The sequence below is a fragment of the Callithrix jacchus genome, chromosome 1 (genome assembly GCF_049354715.1).
Source record: "Callithrix jacchus isolate 240 chromosome 1, calJac240_pri, whole genome shotgun sequence".
Taxonomy (NCBI): Eukaryota; Metazoa; Chordata; class Mammalia; order Primates; family Cebidae; genus Callithrix; species Callithrix jacchus.
Window position 1 is genome coordinate 140,477,731 of NC_133502.1, and position 12,125 is coordinate 140,489,855.

At 44.5% G+C, this 12,125-nt stretch overlaps 1 protein-coding gene across 6 annotated transcripts in view; it reads left to right on the forward strand.

The window, feature by feature from the left end:
• Window positions 1-2,403: 2,403 nt before the first annotated feature.
• The window catches only part of NFX1 (nuclear transcription factor, X-box binding 1), an 83,596-nt gene continuing 73,874 nt past the window's right edge, over window positions 2,404-12,125 (forward strand). For 3 of the 6 annotated variants that reach the window (XM_035307867.3, XM_035307874.3, XM_035307891.3), the window contains exons 1-3: window positions 2,404-2,455; window positions 4,412-4,474; window positions 7,310-8,314. In XM_035307867.3, the coding sequence (XP_035163758.2) occupies window positions 2,431-2,455; window positions 4,412-4,474; window positions 7,310-8,314 (1,093 nt within the window). In that variant the 5' untranslated portion in view covers window positions 2,404-2,430. The remainder of the gene's footprint in view (window positions 2,456-4,411; window positions 4,475-7,309; window positions 8,315-12,125) is intronic. The other 3 variants (XM_035307880.3, XM_035307883.3, XM_035307899.3) reach the window with 1 other exon arrangement.

Below are 12,125 nucleotides of genomic sequence, written 5' to 3' on the forward strand. Positions count from 1 at the left end.
CATTTAAGTTTTCCCTATGTCTTTTCATGGCTTGATAGCTCATATAGATTTGGGGTTTTTCTTGTCTTGTTTTGTTTTTGAGACAGGGTCTCGCTCTGTCACCCAGGCTTAGAGTGCAGTGGTGCAATCTTGGCTTACTGCAACCAACACCTCCTGGGCTCAAGTGATCCTCCCACTTTAGCCTTCCATGTAACTGGGACCAGAAGCACACACCACCAAGCTGGACTAATTTTTGTATTTTTGGTAGAGACTGGATTTTGCTGTGTTGCCCAGGCTGGTATCGAACTCCTGGACTCAAGCAACCCACCTGCTTTGGCCTCCCAAAGTGCTGAGATTACAGGCATAAGCCACCACACCCGGTCTTTGGGTTTTTTTTTTGTTTTTTTTTTAAGAGACAGTGTCTTGCTATGTTGCCCAGGTTGGGCTTGAACTCGCCTGGACTCAGACACTTCTTCTGCCTCAGCCTCCCAAGTATCTGAGACTATACGTAAACATCATGATGCTGGCTTCATGGTTTTGACAATGACTAATATTCTATTATCTGGACTTCTTTTTCAAATATAAGTGTTTACAGCTATGTATTTCCATCTGAGTACAGCTTTCACCACCTGCCATAAACTTTAGTATGTTGGGTGAAGTAGTTTGTATAAGAAAGGCAAGATAAATGCTTGCTTGTTTACTTTCATTTATCCACAAGTTTTGAAAATAATGAGTAGGTTCTGTAGTGTGCCAATTAGGAATTTGCTTTCATTTCTACATTTATCCTTTGTGCTTGCTCTGTGAAATGGATTTGGGCCTTTTCATTTATTCTTTGCCAGCTGGCAGATAGTAAACCTTGTCAATAGAGGGCGCTGGAGAGATACTGCGGGAGGAAAGGGTTTTGGCTCCTGTTTCCGATTTCAGCTGGGCAGGCTTCTGTGGTCTGGGCAACTTCTTCAGTGGCTTCTGCACTGTACTGGCTTCTTCAGTGCCTGGCTATCACACTATACAGTGACCAGTTGTCAGAAACTTCTAGCACTCCCCGCAGACAGCTTGTAAAATACCTCTGGTGAGACATCTTCCCAAGAATGGCTTTCACCAGCATTCCAGGAGAAAAATGTCTGGCAACTTCCATACCATCCAGTGAGCCACAGGCCTTTTCTCTAACAAGGTCTGCATGCCAGCTCTGGTCTCGGCTCTTCCTTTACCACTATCTCAGCCCTAGCGGCTCCTTATATATGCTAATCCTGTTTTGGAATTCTCTTGCTTCTCTATTAGCCAATCCATTATTATTTGAACCCTCTATTATGGTTAATCTTTAAATAAAACTTTCCCTATTAAAAAAAATGTAAAAAAAAAAAAAAAGTGGGGTTCTTTCCTGACTGGACACAGAGTGACACACCTGGTAATTTCTAAAGGTGACTATAAGATCTGATGAGCTAACCTATCAAAATTAAGAATTTATGTTCAACAAAGGACAAAATTAGCAGATTTAATGGAATAAAAGACAATTTAAATGTCTAAAACTGACGATTGATACCTGTAATATACAAGAGACCATCAGGAAGAAAAACGGGCAGTGGAATTCGATAAGCAATTTTATAAAGAGGAAACTCAGAAGGCCATCAAGAAATCTTCGGGCCGACATGGTGGCTCACGCCTGTAATCCCAGCACTTTCAGAGGCCTAGGTGGCCGGACAGGAGTTCGAGACCAGCCTAGCCAACATGATGAAACCCCGTCTCTACTAAAAATACAAAAATTAGCCAGGCGTGGTGGCAGGTACCTATTATCCCAGCTACTCAGGAGGCTGAGCACAAGAATTGCTTAAACCCGGGAGGCGGAGGTTGCAGTGAGCCGAGATCACGCCACTTCACTCCAGCCTGGACCACAGAGCGAGACTCAGTCTCAAAAAAAAAAAAAAAGTTCGGAGCCAGGCGTGGTGGCTGACTCCTGTAAGCCCAGCACTTTGGGAGGCCAAAGCGGGAAGATAGCTGGAGCCTGGGCAACATGGCGAAATCAGTCTCTACTAAAAATAGCTGCGCATGGTGTCTCCGCCTGTAGTTCTAGCTACCCCGGGGACTGAGGCGGGAGGATTAGAGACTGAAGCTATAGTGAGCCGTGATCGGGCCACTGCACTCCAATCTGGGTAACGCAGCAAAACCCTAGCTCAAAAAAGAAAAAGAAAACCAAGATGATTACGCAAGTCGCTGACCCCTCCCTCCCACGATTCTTGCTGTTTCCATTCAGCTACTGTCTCCTCCTCCTGTCCGACATCTGGCGCGTCTATCTGACGTTACGAACGCGCCACATAGATTCGGGCTGCGCAACCTCTGTGGCTATCTACACGGCGCGCAGATGCGAATATTCCCGCGGCGCCGGAAGTCCGGACCACGTGATCTGGTGACAGTGCTCGCCGCCTGTCCGGCTTGGTCTAGGTGCTGCGGCACGGTATGGCGGAGGCGCCTCCTGTCTCAGGTATTGTCCCGGCCCGAGCGGGACTGGGCCCCTTTCAGGGAATGGAAATTGGGTCAATGACGAAGTTCTAGGGCTCCAGCCACTCATCGCGAGAGTAGCGCGTGCTAGGGCTAGGGATAGTGGCCCGAAAGGGCCAAGCCTGGCGCGTCGTCCATACGGAGATCTCTATCCTCCTGGACTGGGTGATGAAGCCCGATAGCTGGGTTTCGGAGGAGAGAGGACTTGTCTTGGCGCCGCGAGTTAGTATGGATTTCCCGCCCTCCCAACAGGCTCTTCCTGGGCCAGCGGCGCACTGACCTTCAACAGGGCAGGCGTCGGCCAGGTCATAGCCCTTGACGGTCGCGGGCTCTTGACGTATGGGGTGTGGTCTGTTCATACCTCCTGGGCTGGTGGCGTGGGCGCGAGCCGAACTCCAGTAGTTTAGAGTTTTAGCCTGCCACGAACCCGGTGTGACTGTCTTGGTCTCCTCATCTGTCAGTTGGGAGTAAATAAGTTAATTCCTGTGATCGCTCCTGGCCAGTACTGTACCTGTTCCATAATTGTTCACTCACTTCCCTCCTGGAGTTGCCTCAGTGTGTAGAGACAGCCTCATTTGTTTGTTAGTATAACATTCATTTCCATTTCTTCAGGGTGTTCTATAGATGACTGTTTTCCAAATTCGTTGGACAGCGACCAAAAAAAAAAAACTATTTTGCATCACGACCTTAGTGCACAGTTATATAAATATAAAAGCGAACCAGAAGTTTCTGTAAGCAGCGGGGTGGGCTGGTTGGTCGGTTTTACAATCAGTAATATATTCTGTTGTTGTACTGGCCGGAGCATAGAAAGTCAACACCAAGACAAAAGTATGCCAAATTGCAGGGTCCTTATTGCCGGCGGCCACGGAGGACTCGCGTGTCTCCAACCCGTGGCCCCGGAAAGGAGGGTGTCAAGACCTTTTATACCTGTAAAACTACCTCGGGAGTGAGGATGAGGGGCAGGGGTGGGGGTGAGGGGCTTCAGACGTTCTGAGGGCTAGTGGATTCCGTAAAGCACCTCCTGAGTGGAGATGAGGGTGAGGGACTCCGGACTCTCTGAGGGCCAGGGGACTTTGACATTCTGATTGTTACTTAAGTGGTTCACAAAAGTCAAGATTAGCATTTGTTTACGCATTGTCTGGGTAGGGTGGAAATTACAGTCCTTAATTACTTACATTTGGGTTACAGAGAGCAGTTTCAACGGAAAGCCTAGGTATGGTTGAGGTATGCAGTTTTATGGGGCTTTTACCATGTCACACTGTTTTCAAAAAGATCACAAGCCACTGCACTCACCTGATTTTATGGCCCACTTTGGAAAACAGGGCAGCAGTTTGTAGAATGGGATTTGGAAATCATTGGTTTGTGTCTCAGCTCTGTCTCCGACCAGCTGTTGGGCCACCAAGACCGTATGTGTATTTGTGTACTGGGTGGCAGGTAAAATGTATTTATTACTGTGGTTCTTAGTATAAAAAGTTGAAAAACACATTGCATTGATGTACGGTAGTCTTGATGTGAATATTAAGTCTTCGTTGGGGGCCGGGCGCGGTGGCTCATGCCTGTAATCCCAGCACTTTAGGAGGCCAAGGCCATCAGATCACCTGAGGTTAGGAGTTCGACACCAGTCTTACTTAACATGGTGAAACCCTGTCTCTACTAAAAATAAAAAATTATCCTGGTGTAGTGGTGGGTGCCTGTAATCCCAGCTACTCAGGAGGCTGAGGCAGGAGAATCACTTGAACCCGGGAGGTGGAGTTTGCAGTGAGCCAAAATCGTACCATTGCACTCCAGCCTGGGCAACATTGCAAGACTCTGTCTGAAAATAAAAATTAAAAAAACTCTTAGTTGGGGTTGGAAAACTTTTTAGGGTGGTGTTTTGTTATTCTCCCTGAGTCTTTCACCAGATTCTCTAAACTGGATCCATTAATTGTCTCATCCACAGGCTCATTTCTGACTCATTTCTGTACCCTCCAGTGTTTGAAGAAGAATTGGGTGAGGCTTAATTGTGAGTCAACCAAAGTTTAACACTGTGGGTGGTGTTGAGCCCAAGTTACTCTCTCCAACCCAGAAAGTATCCAAAGACCTCTTTACTGGTTTTATGTGCTTTAGTTTGATTTTGCTTTAGTTCCCGTTCCATGTTCTTTTTTTTTTGAGACGGAGTTTCACTGTTGTTCCCCAGGCTGGAGTGCAATGGCACGATCTCAGCTCACCTCAACCTCCGCCTCCTGGGTTCAAGCAATTCTCCTGCCTCAGCCTCCCAAGTAGCTGGGACTACAGGCGCTCACCACCATGCCCAGCTAATTTTTGTATTCTTAGTAGAGATGGGGTTTCACCTTGTTGACCAGGATGGTCTTGTTCTCTTGACCTCGTGATCCACCCGCCTCGGCCTCCCAAAGTGCTGGGATTATAGGTGAGAGCCACCATGCCCGGCCCCACATTGTTATTTTAGCATCATTTTTAGCCCACACCCTCATCATCAAGGTTCTTAAACAGAAGCCCAGTTCACAGGATACCTCTCTGCCAGTGAGCAGACTCTGCAGTGCCAGGCTTGTCTCTGGACTTTCTAATCTGCCAGTTGGATTTACCTTTATTCTGCCCCACCCACCTATTGGACACCTACTGTGCTATATTGAATTTAGGGTACCACTTACTTGTATTCTAGCCGTGATGACTAGACATCCTATTTACTAACTTCCAGCTATTCGAAATAGTGAAAAAAAAGTTGGTGTCTCTGATCTCTGCCATGGCCCATTACCTGATCAAATGTGTCCTGTTTCCCTTCTTCATGTCTCTTACAGGTTTATTTCCTGAGGGCTTTGCCTACTGCCTCTTGTCTAGTTGAACATATACTGTATATGAATATATGCAGCCCTCTCTAGACTCTCTAATTGCATCAGCACATTACTGTTTAACACGAAACACTCTTCCCATCCTTTACTAGGCTTCTCTGGATATCTTTAATCTTATTTCTGGCCCTCTTTCCAGCCTTGCTTTTTCAAGCAAGAGAGAACTACACAATACCAATTGGTCCAATTTAACCTTTCCAACCTTTAAATTATCTTACGTTTCCAGAATTCCTCTGCTACCTTCTGTATTTGTCTAATCTTCTTGTCATTTTGTGAGGCCCTCCATCCCACCCCTAGAATTCTGCCTATGTGAAAGTTTTCAGGACAAATCCTGAATTGGGTGAGAGGTACCCTATGACCTTTATGATCTCATTCCGTTCTTCATTATATGTTTCTATGGTACCCACTACCCAAGCTGTGTTAGTGTGAGAGCATGGTCTCTAATACTACATACACATCCTGAGTTGGAATCCTGAAGATTTCCTTGAAATATCTCTGTGGCCTTGGGCAAGTTACTTACTCTCTGTGCCTCAGTTTTCTCATCAGGAATGTAAGTATTAAATGAGTTAACACATGCAAAGTGCTTAAGATAGTGCCTAGCATATAATACCTAATAAATGTTAGGCCTTATTATTAAACCTGAAACCTTGGGGCTCTATGCTGCACCCATCTATCCTCAAGCCTGTGTGTTTCAGATACTCTGTAGTCCTACCAGCAATTGTAAAGTATCATTTTAACCATTTTATGTGTGTTTTTAACTTGCTTTACTCTTCATTATAATTCTTGCAACTCTCTGATATAGAGATCATTACTAACTTGATTACATGTAAGGAAACAGCCTAAGTAACTTTCATAAAGTCACAGTACGTGATGAGTGACTTAAACTCATGTCTCCCAGGCCCTATCAATTTATAGTATATTCTGTATGTTACACATAGTTCTGAATTTGCTACTAACTAATGTCCTTAGGCAAACCATTTTGTCTTTGCGCTTCAGGGACTGAATTGACTGTACCAAGAAGCATCTTCTGGGGGAACATGAATGGGTTGAAGGGGAGTATGCTTAATTTTTTCCACTTTGGGAATGTAAACCATATTATAGAAGTTATATAGGGAAAACCCAACATATACTCCTAGGGGAAAGAGATGAAAACTATTATTAAGTACTATCTATGAAATCGTAATTAAATTTCTCAGTTACCATTAAAATAAGTATTATCATCCTTTACACATGAAAGCAGGCATGTGGTATCCCTACGTTCATACTATAAGTTGAACGACTAGACTTTAACCCATTTGGCTTAGTCCAAAGCCTGTTTACTTGATACTACACAATGTTACTTTGGTTTTTTGAACGAAGACCACATGGAACCTGATGATTGATATCCCTGAACTGTTAGCTGGCCTTAAATTTTTATAATAAAATAAATACATGTAGGCCGGGTGTGGTGGCTCATGCTTGTAATTCCAGCACTTTGGGAGGCCGAGGCGGGCAGATCATGAGGTCAGGAGTTTGAGACCAACTTGGCCAACATGGTGAGACCCCATCTCTACTAAAAATACAAGTGCATGGGGGCGCATGCCTGTAGTCCCAGCTACTTGGGAGGCTGAGATGGCAGAATTGCTTGAGGCTGCAGTGAGCGGAGATCACACCACTTCCCTCTAGCCTGGGCAACACAGCGAGATTCTGCCTCAAAAATAAATAAATAAATAAATGCGTGTATACATAGTACTTTATGGCCCAGGTGAGCAGTTTTACTCAACAATACTTAGCTGTCATTGACTGCTGGTGTTTGGTTTTTTGACATGGACTGATGATTCATTAGTCCTCCACAAGCACCTTGGACCCATCACTTTCACTGGAAACATAGGTCTCACTTAACAGCATGTTTTATACGAAGTCCTAAGGAAAATAATTTTTAGATTTGGCTTGGGGTCTATGGTTTTCATGGATGATTAATTTATTTACTGGCATGTCTATTTGTTATGTCCTAGGTACTTTTAAATTCAATACGGATGCTGCTGAATTCATTCCTCAGGAGAAAAAAAATTCTGGTCTAAATTGTGGAACTCAGAGGAGACTAGATTCTAATAGGATTGGTAGAAGAAATTACAGTTCACCACCTCCCTGTCACCTTTCCAGGCAGGTCCCTTATGATGAAATCTCTGCTGTTCATCAGCATAGTTATCCTTCCGGAAGCAAACCTAAGAGTCAGCAGACGTCTTTCCAGTCCTCTCCATGTAATAAATCACCCAAGAGCCATGGTCTTCAGAGTCAACCTTGGCAGAAATTGAGGAATGAGAAGCACCATGCCAGAGTCAAGAAAGCGCAGAGTCTTACTGAGCAGACCTCAGATGTAGCTGGATTAGAGAGTGTGACCAGATCAGAGAGTGGGACAGACCCCAGAGAGCATAGCCCTTCTGAGAGTGAGAAGGAAGTTGTGGGTGCAGATCCCAGGGGAGCAAAACCCAAGAAAGCAACACAGTTTGTATACAGCTATGGTAGAGGACCAAAAGTCAAGGGGAAACTCAAAAGTGAATGGAGTAACCGAACAACTCAAAAACCTGAGGATGCTGGACCCGAGAATACCAAATCTGTGGGGGGTTTCCACCCTGACTCTTCAGATGCATCCTCTAGAAAGGGAGTATTGGATGGGTATGGAGCCAGACGAAATGAGCAGAGAAGATACCCACAGAAAAGGCCTCCCTGGGAAGTGGAGGGGGCCAGGCCACGACCAGGCAGAAATCCACCAAAACAGGAGGGCCAACGACAAACAAATGCAGGACACAGAAACAACATGGCCCCCATTCCAAAGGATAACCTCAATGAAAGACCAGCAAAATCTGCCTGTGACAGTGAGAACTTGGCAGTTATCAACAAGTCTTCCAGGAGGGTTGACCAAGAGAAATGCACTGTACGGAGGCAGGATCCTCAAGTTGTCTCTCCTTTCCCCCGAGGCAAACAGAACCATGTGCTAAAGAATGTGGAAACTCACACAGGTAAACCTATCTAGATAGGTGGAAATATTTTGTTGTTTTTTTAATTTTAATTTTTAAATAAGTCATATATTCACATAATTTAGAAAACAGAAAGTATGAAAAGTTACATGCTGAAAAAGTTTCTGTCTTTATTCCCTGCCTGCTTAAGTTCTACCACCACTCACTGCTCCTCTCCCCAATAGATAATCACTTAGTTTTACGCATATCACAAGCAAATACAAGTAAGAATTCTCTTTTCCAAACAAGCAATTTTGTAAGAGTTTTCAGAAATGCAAATATGGGTGGTGTAGATGTCTCGTTACAAGATTTTTTTGAGTCGTGAAAGCACAAGTGGTGAGTGGTAACATCTCTGCTGCCTCTGTAGGTTTCATCTAGTGCTAGCTCATCTACCTCATCTGGTCTGCTTAGTTGCAGCAGGCACTAACTGGTCTTATCATCCATCTCTTAATTTTTCTCTTTCAGTTCACCTCTTACATCAGCATTGGAGAGCAATTTTTATAACATGCATATTTTATTTATTTTTTTGAGACGAGTCTCATTCTGTTGCCCAGGCTATAATGCAGTAAGTGACTCAATTCCAGCTCACTACAACCTCTGCCTCTTGGGTTCAGGTGATTCTCCTGCCTTAGCCTCCCAAGTAGTTGAGATTACAGGCGTCTGCCACCACGCCTGGCTAATTTTTGTATTTTTAGTAGAGATGGGGTTTCACCATATTGAACTCCTGACCCCAGGTGATCCACCTGCCTCGGCCTCTCAAAGTGCTGGGATTACAGGTGTGAACCAATTTGCCTTGCCTGAAACACATGAAGTCACATCTGCTGCCTTACTTAACAGTCCCATCTTCTCCTGCCTCAGTGTCTACCACATTTTATTCCCTGGATTCTACACTGTTTTGTCTTTGCATGCTGTTGCTCCCTCTCTCTAGAATTTCTGTCACTCAGTTTGCTGGAGAATTTTTTTTTTTTTTTGAGAGAGAGAGTTTCACTCTGTTGTTCAGTCTAGAGTGCAATGGCACGATCTTGGCTCATGGCAGCCTCTGCCTCCCGGGTTTAAGCAATTCTCCTGAATCAGACTCCGGAGTAGCTTGGATCACAGGCATGCACTACCATGCCTGGCTAATTTTTTTTTTTTTTTTTTAGTAGAAATGAGGTTTCACTGTGCTGGCAAGGCTGGTCTTAAACTCCTGACGTTGTGATCTGCCCTCCTTGGCCTCCCGAAGTGCTAGGATTACAGGCTGCGCCTGGCCATGAATTCTTACTCGTTTTTCAAAAGCTACGTTAGGCCAGGCGTGGTGGCTCATGGCTGTATTTCCAGCACTTGGGGAGGCTGAGGTGGGAGGATCATTTGAACTCAGGCATTCAAGATCAGCCTGGGCAATGTCGGGAGACCCTGTCACTACAAAAAAATTTAAAAAATCAGCCAGGTGTGTTAGCACATGTCTGTAGTCCCAGACACTCAGGAAGCTGAGGTGGGAGGATCACTGGAGCTCAGGAGGTCAAGGATGCAGTGAGCCACTGTACTCCAACCTGCATGACAAAGCAAGACCCTGTCTTGGGTGGGAAAAAAAAGTTGTTTTAGTCACATGTCTGGGGAACCTTTTCTTGCCTCTATAGATAGCATTAATCTTTTAGAGCCCTTACATTTCTGTCTTTCTCTTACATTTGCATGCTTCTGTTACAGAACTTACCCCCGGAAACCATAATTTGTTTATGCTTCATTGTCCTCTACTGGTCTGTAAGCTCCTCAAAAACAGACACTATGTATTTTTCTTTTTTTTTTGTGACCCTACTGCCCCACACAGCTCTTAAAACATAGTAGGTTCTCAGTTCTTTTTTTTTTTTTTTTTTTGAGACAGAGTTTCGTTCTTGTTACCCAGGCTGGAGTGCAATGGCGCGATCTCGGCTCACTGCAATCTCCGCCTCCTGGGTTCAAGCAATTCTCCTGCCTCAGCCTCCCAAGTAGCTGGGACTACAGGTGCACGCCACCATGCTCAGCTAATTTTTGTTTAGGGTTTTCACCTAAACAAACGGGGTTTCACCATGTTGACCAGGATGGTCCCGATCTCTTGACCTTGTGATCCACCTGCCTTGGCCTCCCAAAGTGCTGGGATTATAGGCGTGAGCCACGGCACCCAGCCTCAGTTCTAACCATTAGAAAGTTCATCCTTATATTGAACTGAAAGCTTCTTTCCTTTCCTTCCTATCCTTTGGTTCAACTTTTATCCTCTGTCTCAGCACAGCAACTAGTCTCTCTTCTTTCTCACAGTTCCCCTCCTCCTTATTGCAAATCAGCTTTTGGCAATATTCAAAGACATCTGTCATTTTGCCCTAAGTGTGTATTTCATCAAGCCAAATAGTTTTATTCTGCTAGCTCCTCCTCATGGACCTTCACTGTCTTAATTCCTCTCAAGTTTAATGTGAAATACAGCCCAGCCTTTGAAGCCAGCATCTACCCAGGGCCTGTTTTTACACCAGCCTATAGTTGTAGTTGCTTGCTTCATCAGGTGGTTGTTCTTGGAACCTCAACTTATATGTGAAGCAAAGCAATGTTATACCAGAGTTATTAGTGAATCTTGAAGCTGGTTAATAATTACCTTTTGCTTTATAGTGAATTATCACAATGTAGTGGCTTAGGATAGCACACATTTATTATGTCACTGTCCTTATGGGTCAGATAATGGGTCCAGGTTAGCTGGGTTCTCTGCTCAATGTCTTCAAATTTGACTAGAGATGTGATCTCATCTGAGACTCAGAGTTCTCTTTCATTCACTGGTTGTTGGTAGGATTCAGTTCCTTATAGATGCAGGACTGAGGTTCCTGTTTTCTTGCTGGCTGTTGGCCAAGGGCATCTCTCTCAGCTCCTAGAGGCCATCCGCATTTCCCTGCCACGTGGCTTGTACACAGCATGATAGTTTGCTTCTTTGAGGGCTGTAGGAAAGCAACTGCTGCCGCTTCAGATCTCTCTGACTTCTGTTTCTGATTTTTAGACTCTTTTAAAAGGGCTTACCTGATTAAATCAGGCCTATCCATACTCAAGGAGAGGAGATTAAATAGGATATGCATACCAAGGAGGTGGGAATCTGAAAGACCATCTTAGAATTCTGTTTAATAAATCTTTTGAGGCCTTAACATTTTCACATTATTCATATCATTCTTGAGGACACTTTGTTCATATTTGTTGCCTAAATACTATGTACCAAGCACTGTTCTAGGTATAGGGAATAACTGATGGAATTTACATTCTGGACTTAGATAGTTAATATGTCAGGTGGTGATAAGGACTAAAAAGAAATATTAAGAATGTTAAGAGGACAGAGTGACATGGGTGCTATTTTAGATAGGCTGACCTCTTTGATAAGGAGATATTTGAAAAGAAACAAGGGTGAAGTACAGAAATGCACCATGTGACTGGCTTGAGAAGAGCATTCTCGGCAGAGAGAGGAGCAAATTTAGATGTGGGGATGGGTATGCAGGTGATAACGATGGGAGCAGGAGAGGTGGTCAGAGAAATAGCAGGGACTGGAACATGTGAGGCCCTTAGATTTGGTTCTCAGTAAGATGAGAGGCTGCTGGAAGGTCCTGGGAAGAGGGATGGTATGATCTTACATTCTAATATAATCACTTAAGGGCCAGATACGGTGGCTTATACCTGTAATCCCAGTGCTTTGGAAGGCCGAGGCAGAAGGATTGCTTAAGCCCAGGAGTTTAAGACCAGCCTAAGCAATGTAATGAGCCCCATCGCTTCAAAAATAAAACATTAAATAAAAATTAGCTGGACATAGTGGCACGTGCCTGTAGTCCCAGCTACTTGG